Source organism: Malurus melanocephalus, unplaced genomic scaffold, assembly GCF_030028575.1.
Source record: "Malurus melanocephalus ecotype Western Australia unplaced genomic scaffold, MMel_1.1 scaffold_1, whole genome shotgun sequence".
Lineage (NCBI taxonomy): Eukaryota > Metazoa > Chordata > Aves > Passeriformes > Maluridae > Malurus > Malurus melanocephalus.
The window spans coordinates 3991150-4001526 of NW_026623233.1; the positions used below are offsets into that span (position 1 = coordinate 3991150).

A 10377-nucleotide genomic window follows, 5' to 3' on the forward strand; every position below is an offset into this window, starting at 1 on the left:
CTTTGCTCTCAGCAAGAAAATGTGTTGATTATTTAAAAAAAAAGCATGCTGGCCCTGACAAAACAGATGACATATATTGCTGGGCCAAACTTTATTTATTTTTCTGAATCAAACACCTGAACATGACCAGCATAATTCAGGAGCTGTGATCATAAAAGAAATAAACAAGAAAATCTGCAAACCCAGTAAGTTTTCCTTCCCATAACTTAGYTCAAAGAAATTTGAAATATTTGTTCTAGAGACTTCAGGATACACATGGCAGAGAGTGTAAAACAGGAAAAACAGCATATATAAAATTTTCCCCTTTTCTAGATGAGCTTTTACACCTCCATAAGAAAAAGTTCTGACACAAACAGTCCTGAATGTCTCCTCCTGGTTCTGCAGAACAGCATATTCATCCTGCACTTCTTCCTTTGGCAGTTACAAATGCAGGTACTGCAGTACCAAAGAGGGTGAACATGGTGATCAATTCTCCTTTTTTAAAATAGTACCTAGCAAATGAGCCAGGCATTGTTATTTCTCTTCCATAAATAACAGAACTAAAGCATAGGATGGGAATGTCATATGCCTAAGTTCATCTGTCAGCAAAGGTGAAATAAAAATAACACAGAAATCTTGAGTCTGAAGGCTCAGTTGAGTCCATTTCTCCTCATACATCTCTTGATGGTCTTAAGTTAGAAATAATTTTCATATAACATTCAAGAAGGTATAATACATTTTCAGGGCTGCTTATGGCCCGTGAAATGAAGGCCTCTACAYCTTTGTCATTCCATCAGAAATTTTCCCTGTCAGATGACCTCTCACCTGAGGTAGTGTTCTGCTTTTTGTGAGCAGAATGGTTCTTGTCACTACTTTTGACATGGTCCAGTGAAAATTATTGTGGTCAATTAAGAAAACCGCAGTGCACACTGTTGTACTGAAATTTCAGAAGTTATAATGGTGTATCAAAGTGCTAAGTAAGGCTAGAACTCTGATTTTCATTCCAGCATAGAACAACTCTGATTTTTGAAAACAAATGCTTCATTTTTTCTCTTAGGTTTAGACAACTTTCTTAGTGGAATAATCATAAAGCCAGATGTGTAGCAAAGTGAACATGAAACAACTCTTATGAAGTTAGATAACTGATCCAAATGTAGCCTTTAATTTCTTTTTATGTTATATGTTAATCTCGAAACACCTATAATTCAGTAAGAAAATAGGAAAAAAAAAWTCAAACAAATTAAGTATGCCTTCAAGGTCATTTATTAGGATATAGAGTTGTTCTTTTTTTTAAACTGGATCTCAACTACAAGCCAGGATAGAAAAATCTTGCAATAACAAATTAGGACAGGAGAAAATATAGGTCCTATTTTTATCAAAAGGGCTTCAGCAAGCACAACAAATTGTTCAATGTCAAGATGAACTTGGGCCTCAGAAAAAGATTTGTTGAGAAGCAACTTAAGCCAAACAAAGGAGAGAGCAGGTTAGCAGAAAAAGCAACAGAAGCCCTGGTTCAAATTATATCGGCAGCTGTGACGGAATGACACAATTGCCATTCTCAAATGGCTGATGAGGTAGAAGGTTTTGATAGATCCTGCACCACTCTGAGAAAGCAAGTGATGACTGGGTCCACAATACATGTTTTGTTTCATTGCTTGTGACAATAACCCCTGCCTTGAGCTAGTGCTTGAACAGATTACTGTAATGTGCTTTAGATTCTGGGGCCCTTCTGAATCTGAGAGCWGTGCAAAATGCTCTCATCTCTTTGCCAAGTGATACTTCACAGAATGGACACTTCACACAAGCATCATAAGCATTTTGGTAGATTCTACAAAGCTTTTGAGTGAAATTTATGCTGTTAATTGTAAATTAKGAGTACCACAATAATTTGAGACCTAGGCTTTTTTCCCTCTCCGTCAGCCACAATTATGATTTCTGCAGAGTGAAAGCAATGCATTGAAAGGCAAGTGGAAATGAGAGGCATATTCTATTCAGCCAAGAAACTTCATTTGAAACTCCATTTTTCAGAAACCTGAATCCTGAGGACACTACAGAAATCCATGTTTCCCCTCTATTTTTCCCCCTGATAGTGGAAAAGGGAGCAATCTGAAGACTGCATTGTATATAATGATATATTTCTTTTGTAAAGATTTTGTGCTTTTCAGATAACTGGCAAGATGCAAGATGAGGAGCAAGATGCAAACAGAAATGTTTTATCTTCTTAAGGAAATATGTTTATTTGAAGTACAAAGCAAAAATTGTAAAAATTGTATGTGCATACAGTATTACAATGGYCAGATTTTAAGCTGTTTTATGAACTATTGTTGTAATAACCTCACTCCATAAACTCAGTCAATCTTGACACCTTACCACTGTGATGTGTCCAAACATTACAATACTTCATTCTGGAGGAAATAAGTGCCAGTAATCAATTAGTATTTCAACTTTGGAGACAAGCTACATCGGTGGATTTTAAACTTCTACGGATGCCCACACCACACTGCATAGCCACARTGAGGAAAAATTAACCTTTATTCAAATACTGTAATTTATATAGTATAACAGTAGTTAAAATAATATATATCAAATTTAAATGGAATTTTTGCATTATGAATAGCTATTTCCAACAAAACCTCAGCATTTCTTCCTRCTAGTGAAATATTACACATTCTATGCATCTGCTTTTTCTGATAAAACTTGGTTTTGTTGCAGATCTGATTGTGTGTTTTCTTGCCAGATCTATTGGTTGTCACCTTTTTTATGCCACAGGGGAAAACAATGAGGTAGAAAAGTGTATACATAAAATAGATTCATAGCTGAAATATATTTTGGGACATATCAAACAAAAGGAAGCATATATTCAGAGGAAAAAAAATTTAAAAGGAACAAAAATGCACTTAGGGAAGAAAAATAATGTCCTTAGAGAGGAGATTGGCAAAAAATAATAAAAATGACACTACGGCTTGAGGAACTGAAAGGCTTCAAATTACCCTTATGCCGATCCATCACTGGTGCAGGATTTGACAATTAATTGCTTGGGAACTGCTGAGTTAGACTGAACCATRCAAAGACTTCCTGACCTAGGTCAATATGATGTGATAAGAATACCAGCAAAAGCAGAAAATACACTGGTTGAAAATCAGACTGCCTATCTAGTCTTCAAATCTACATAMTTTTTCTTTCTGACATTTACATTGCTTTATCTCTAATTTTAATGCACTTCTTGATTTTGGAAACCTTCGTGATACTCTAAGGATATGGTAATACTACATTTTATGGTCTCATAGCTATCATTCAGGCCACTTGGAAGAACTGTTCATTAAGCACCATGGAGATAACTTCTGGAGATCTAAGTGGCAAGCTGTCATGTTGCAGTGAAAGTAGTTAAAAAAAGAACATTAACTAGGTCAGCCCCAGAAAATGAGTTGTATTACCGTGCTTGTTACAAACAGAAAAAAAACAGTCTTCAATTGAATATGGAGCAATCGGAATTAAGTCCATGAGGAACATAACAAATTATGACCGGCTTTTTTGCACTATGGTTCTAATGCACCTACACTAAATAAACTTTTGATAAGAATTTTTGGTTTTCTATTTTGATTCTGTCAGGACATCATGGTATTTTATGCTTTATAAGACTSGGGTATAGCTTAGTAGGATTTTTAGTTAGGAATACTGACACTGGTTTACCTATTTTTGAACAGTGGTGTAAAAAGCAAGCCTTGCTAAACAAACTGGGTGTTKTAACAAAAATTACTCCCAAAATTTCAAGCTTCTGTGTCATTTARAACTCAAATTGGGTGCATCCTTCATCTAAAATAATTTAGTAATATTTCAGTATGATGTTCTCTATAAAACTATTCCCTGGCAATTCCAATACAGAAATATATTATGATACAAGTTGATATATATTATAATACAAGTTGAATTTCACAAGAATCTTCTAAAATATATGCAGTGTGGAATAGGTCAGTAACCAAATTAAGAAAAAAAATTCAGAAATCTTTAATGTCATACTTTTATGATATTAATTCCAATTCTATTTAATATTCATCTGCTGTGATTCCTTTTGCGCATGACTGGATATTTATGCTGCAATTAGTTATCTCAAGTATCTTTATAGTGAGAAATACGTTTTTATATTAAACACCTACCAAAGAATATGAAGAATTKCCTAGAAATGCTATTTCTGTTATTTATGACTAAGAGAAGCCAGACGACAACATTATTTACTTTATCGGTATTAGAAAAACCGGTGAAATGAAAACCACAAATGTGCTGACTTGTACCCTGTGATCAATCCCTCATTGTCTCTCTCATGAAATCAAACTCCTATTTATATTGAAAACTTTTCAAGAATTTGACTAATTTCCAGGTTGTTCATCATGTTTCTTCAGTACCTTGCAAAATGAGACTATAACTACATAAATGAATTAGACATACTTACCTGACTGTTGTTTCACATAAGCATGGGAATGTGCTCAGCTTTGTTCCAGAAAAATAAATTCATTATGCTGTGGGGAAGAAAAGTTTAATGCAGGCCTTTCATAGCCTATATTGTAAGCTAATGTTCTTTTCACTGAAATGAAAGAAAATAATGCTGCACATGTCTGCAATTTTACCTATTAGAGCTGTTGCATAACCTTTCTGCTTCAGGAGTTTGGAGAAAGTTATTTCTTCAGAAGGAAGTCCCCCAGAAGAGGCAGCAAATAAGAAGACACCAACTCGTGAGAAGGCAGCCATTCCTAAATACAATGAAAATGAGTGAGATGTGGATAACACAAAAAAAACCAATTTCCATTCATTAGTTCTGAATGCACTTTTTTGCTTCAGGTGGTATCACTTAAATTACATATTACAATCAGATATTAGATGTTGCAAGTGGAAGATACAATCATCTATTTCGCTGTGCAAGGTCTTTTCTGACACCAGAAACTGAGACATGGAGAAAAAAAGTCTCTGCTTATAACCATGGGGCCAGCCATTACATAAACTGCAGCCCCTCTTGTACATTTTCTAAGGTATAGCAAAAGTTTAAAAAGTTGAGCTTGCACAGTTTACTTTTCTTGTACAGGAAATGAAGGCAGGAAATGAAGCTGAGGACTTAGTGAGATCATTCCCAAGTTCTACTCTCAGAATTTCGGTTTTCCTCATGTGTAGTTTTCCACAAGCCTTTACGGTTTTTTTGAGAGAAGGCACATTGAAATAGGGCAGTCTTACAGCTGGGCATGTAAATATCATGAGGTCAGTAAAAGCACGAGAGAATCTGAGTCTGTAAATAGAGTGGCTTGGGCTGTCAGCATTGATGGGGAAGGACCAGTGCTCCAGCAGCACAAAGACACATCGAGTGTGAGTGCACTGAAGGRGCATCAGGTACCAGCTAACAAGACAACATCTAAATAAGGCACAGTAATTTCTACATACTAAGAGTCTGAGGAACACAAATGAGCTTATAAACTGCTCTCAGGATGAGGAACTTGACAGCTCAGGCTCATGAAAATTAGATTACTAGGATTCCAGATGAGAGCTGGCACTGAAAACAGACAGTAAGAACAGAGAACATCTATGCAAATCTGTGCAGATGTATCTTCAGGAAGTCTAAATTATGCAACTGGATGATTACAGTGCCCAAGTTACATGACTGATGTAGATAACCAGAATTCTCCCTCAGGTATGCCTTGTGGTTACATGAGAAAAAGACTTGTTAGACTGGTTTATTAGAGTTCAACCTACTGTTCAAATGCTGACTTCAGTGCTCACCCCAGATAGTTTTGCTGATCAACCCTTCAGATAGTTTTAGTCCTATATTTATCTGCATTTTATTTATTTATATTTATTTTTATGTACTTCAAGCTCTTGCAACTGAAATCAGTGTAATTATTTTAAGTTATCAGAATGAAAGTGCAGAAGTACAGATTATTTTTTTCATCATTACCTTTGTCTGAGATTTTGTCTCATCCAATACTGCACTTTGGAATCTTTTTTTTCAGCTCCATTAGCAGGAGTTTTAGGTTTCTAACATCTTTTCCATATCATGATTCTAGTGTCTTCTATAATAATCCTTTACTASTTCTTCACTGATATTTGGAAGCAATCCATATTTAGAAATTTTGTAATTTAAGGAAGACAAAGTTCAGTTTTTCTACCTGCATGGAAATGATTAGGTATGTCTAAGAGCTGATTGGTGAAGACAAAAAATAGTTCAAGTATTAATTTTTCAGAAATAAGAGAAAGGATCATAATGGAAAGTGACCTGTGACTTTACCTACAATAAATATTAATAGCAATATATCTGTAACAGGTATATAAAATTTTCCTTTGCAGATGAATGTAATGGAAAATTTAGCAAGTTATATTAGCTGGCACTTTTGCAGAAGCTTGTTACTTGATTTGAATGAGCACGAAGGCTCAAGTAGGCTCCAGAGTCTTGCTTTGCTTTCATTCCCAGAAGCAAGGACAGGATGTTTTATCACTAATGAACAAGTGATCTGATTAATGTATAATGATCCTTGCTAAAAATTATGTTAAGGGAATGTTAAAGTTGCATGCTAAGCACTGAAAGTCTCAGTCCCAGCACACCAAAATAAACAGACTTGATCTCCTTTGACTCAAATAGGCTTTGGATCAGGTACATTTAAGAAAAATTAAATGCATGTATTCACAGGATACTTAATACTGTGTATGGGTAGATATGGAACAAAAGCACTTAAAATAGATGACAGKTTTTTTCTCTCTTTTTTCCCAGTTTTAAGGGAAACTTGAATACCTTCRTGAACTATTTTGCCCCCACCAACCTTACCCCACAAAAATGAGAAAACCAAAACCATAAACCCAACAATTTGTCTAAAACAGAAATGTTTTTGCAGAAATAGGAATGTCTGAGCAGAAGTATTTACACTGCACTCTCCCACTGAGTCTTTTTAGGTCACTTCCACTAAGTTTTCTAGAACTTCTATGACGTTCAACACTAGGGCGGTCCACCAATATAACGGGAGCAACCTGAATGCAACTCTGGAGGCAGGCAAAGAGCCTGGGGTCATTGAATAGCAGAGGAAGTTCACAGAACCACAGAGAATCACAGGATATGYTGAGTTGGACGGGACCTACAAGGATCAGCAAAGTCCAGCTCCTGGCCCTGCACAGGACCATTCCCAAGAGTCAACACCACATGCCCAAGAGTACTGTCCAAACACYTCCTGAACTTTGTCAAGTTTGGCACTGTGACCACTTCCTTGGGGAGCCTGTTCCAGGGCCCAACCACCCTCTGGGGGAAGAACCCTTCCCTAAAATSCAAACTAAACTTCCCCTGACAGAACTGCAGACCATTCCCTCGGGTCCTGTCACTGATCACCAGAGAGCAGAGATCAGTGCCTGCCCCTCCTCTTCCCCTCACAATGAAGCTGTGACTGCAGTGGGGTCTCCCTCAGTCTCCTCCAGGCTGAACAGACTCAGTGCCCTCAGCTGCTCCTCACAGCCTCCYCTCAAGGCCCTTCACCATCTTTGTTGCCCTCCTTTGGACACTCTCTAATAATTTAAAGTCTTCCTTTTATTGTGGCACCCAAACTACATACAGCACTCAGGGTAAGGCCGCCTTAGCACAGAACAGCTCAGGACAATTCCCTCCTTCGCCTGGCTGGCAATGCTGTGCCTGATGGAGCCCAATGGTTGACATTAAATAACCACAGTCAGGTTATTTTGTCAGTATTTAAACAAAAAAAAAATACTCATTAAAAAAAGCTTTATCTTTGTGTCAACTCTTGAAATGTGAAAATTTCCCATATATATGAAACATTTCAAATATAGACCAACTCTGATGAACTTGATCAGTCACTGAAAGGACTGATTATTTATCATTATTTTACCTGGCAATGATAAACAAATMAAGAAAGGCCAGACAAAAAACCTGCAAACCATTTACTGCAAATAAAATATTATATTTATAGATAAATAAAGTAATGGGATTTTACCTGATCTTATAGGATATCTCCCTGTCAGGAAAGCTGCCCTGCTTGGTGTACAAAGTGGGGATGCTGCTATATGCTGGGTGAGTGTCACTCCTTCCTCTGCTAGCCTGTCAATATTAGGAGTTCTAGAAAAACACAAGCAGACAAAAAAAATACACAAAGATGAAAATTTAGATATAGTCATGGTAAGATCAAGGCATCTGAAGCAAGGACTACCAGGAAAATCCAGTTAAAATGTACTGTATGTAAATTATCAAAACCATGCTGGGGGTGCAATACCAAATACTATCACATCAAATATTTTTATGTCAGGTGTCAACACCGAACTGAGACACTGTGACATCGTGGTAAAAAACTTTTTCCCCACTTCCATCTATTCTTCATGGCCTGTGCTAAACTGCAACATCTGGACATATAGTATTGCAACCCTTTTTAACATGTTCCTTGACCAGAACTGTAATTTTGCAACCTTTCTGCTTCAGTAGTGAGGGGAAGAGAGACTGGAGAAAGGCTGTGCTTCCTTATTCCCTACTTGGTGTCTCTTCCGTCTCTCCCCAGCAAAAGCTTTCCGGGGTAGGGATAATGTTGTGTGGTGCTATCAGCTATTAGAAGAGATTCAGATGATTATGACTGTGCTGTGCTCAATATTAACAATATCTACATGTCTGAYGTGATTATGTCTGCAATATTAGACTGAGGGCACAACCAAGCTTCCATATCTGCATGGGAAACTTGTCTGTGACCTGGCTCATCATGCAGATTAAAATTGGCTCCCGCAGGAAGACATCCTGTGTCCTTGGGTCCAGAGATAAGTTYACTAATGCAGACTGGCCAGGAGCTGCAGCACGCTTCAGTAACTCTCTGACCCTGGAGATTAATCACCGTGACCTCAGGGCACACGAGTGCTCCCATCACCTAAGTCTGAATAGTCAGAAACATTAATTTAGCAATGGRCTTATTTTCTATCTGTAACGTCACCTACTGATAACAATCAGTAAGATGAAAATCCTTCACATGCCAACAATGTAATTCWGAATTGTCACAGCAGAGAATGCGGATCTTGGAGTCATTCTGGTGCCTGTGAGGGTAATGATCCAAGCATCTGTGTTCTATGTATTTTTACCTGTTTAAAATCAGAAGGTGTAACTTGTTTTTTTTTTTTTCATTTGAGTTATGAGAAAAATTTACTCCTAACTAACATCAGCAGGAACAAGATCATTTAACATTTGACAGAGCAATGCTTTTAGTCTGAATGTTTTATTTTAACTTTGCCAAAGACTTTGCACCACTGAAACACAATGGCTAGATATCACTTGCTCTGTTTACAGAACCATGACATCTAAGCTGTTAGCAAGAAACATCCTGGGGCRCACTGATGCATTATTCAAATATATTAACATTTGTTTTAACTAATATATTGACTACTGCATAAAGCTAAATTAACGAAAAAAAAGCACTCTTTACTTCCAATTAATYAACAACAAGCCTGTCCCAAGTCATGAGTGCTTTAAAATATGTTTAATTCATATTACTTGTGTCATGTATATTTTAGAAGAAAATTGTTGATTGTACTTTAGTTCTCTAGAGCTACCCTTATTTGGTTGGTTACTCAATCCTGTGTTTATAATGCAACTTCTCAGCAGGATAAATCCACTAGCTAAATCTTTGGTCAAAAAAAAAAAAAAAAAAAAAAAAAAAAAAAAAAAAAAAAAAAAAAAAAAAAAAAAAAAAAAAAAAAGATTGAATATTCTAATCTCTGGAAAAGTCATTAACTTTGGTTACTCATAAAAACCTAATCAAATCTCTGAACCTTCTGGCATTTTTAACTTTACAAATTCATTGAAAAACTAAATACAAAGCTATGACTCTGCCAAATTATTATCCTACCTTAAGGTTCTGTTCCCATAACATCCCAGGTCTCCAATACCAAGATCATCAGCCATCAGTAAAATTATATTGGGATTTGAAACACTGTGTGTTTTSACACTCTTTATGGCACACTGGCAAATTATCAGAAGTAAAAGAAGCCTCATCTTCTTCCTGTTGTGTAAGAACAGGTGGAACATATAATAAATAGACAATTGTTTAAAAAAAAATAAAATAGAGTGTTAATATAAATTATTCTTACTATTACCCTTTGCATAGTAAAAGAAAAAAAAAAAAGAAAAGAAAGATTGCATAATTTAATTTGGCTTTTTTTTTCTTGAGATTTTTTAAACATTTTCTCTCTCATACTTCTTAAAAATAAAAACACATTTCTTGGTGTATGTGTAATTTTTCCTTCCACTCCTKTACACAGATGAAGCTTTTAAATAAAGACAAATAAAGAACTAGGTACAACCTCAGTGTCAATTTTGCATACACACGTGCACTGTACAGCAATTAATCATAAGAGCTAATAGTACCCGGGGTTTTTTTGCTTGTTTGTTTGTTT

At 36.2% G+C, this 10377-nt stretch overlaps 1 protein-coding gene across 7 annotated transcripts in view; it reads right to left on the reverse strand.

Annotated features, from left to right (window-relative positions):
* STS (steroid sulfatase) overlaps window positions 1-10377 on the reverse strand; it is a 105081-nt gene that overhangs the window by 81517 nt on the left and 13187 nt on the right. For 4 of the 7 annotated variants that reach the window (XR_008967041.1, XM_057389914.1, XM_057389922.1 and 1 more), the window contains 3 exons: window positions 9831-9983; window positions 7947-8068; window positions 4602-4724 (listed from right to left, as the gene is read on the reverse strand). Coding sequence is in view for 6 of the 7 variants with exons in the window: in XM_057389914.1 (XP_057245897.1) it covers window positions 4602-4724; window positions 7947-8068; window positions 9831-9976 (391 nt within the window). In the remaining variant the exon portion in view is untranslated. Of the gene's footprint in view, window positions 1-4601; window positions 4725-5914; window positions 6094-7946; window positions 8069-9830; window positions 10010-10377 lie in introns of those variants that run through there. The other 3 variants (XM_057389905.1, XM_057389947.1, XM_057389937.1) reach the window with 3 other exon arrangements.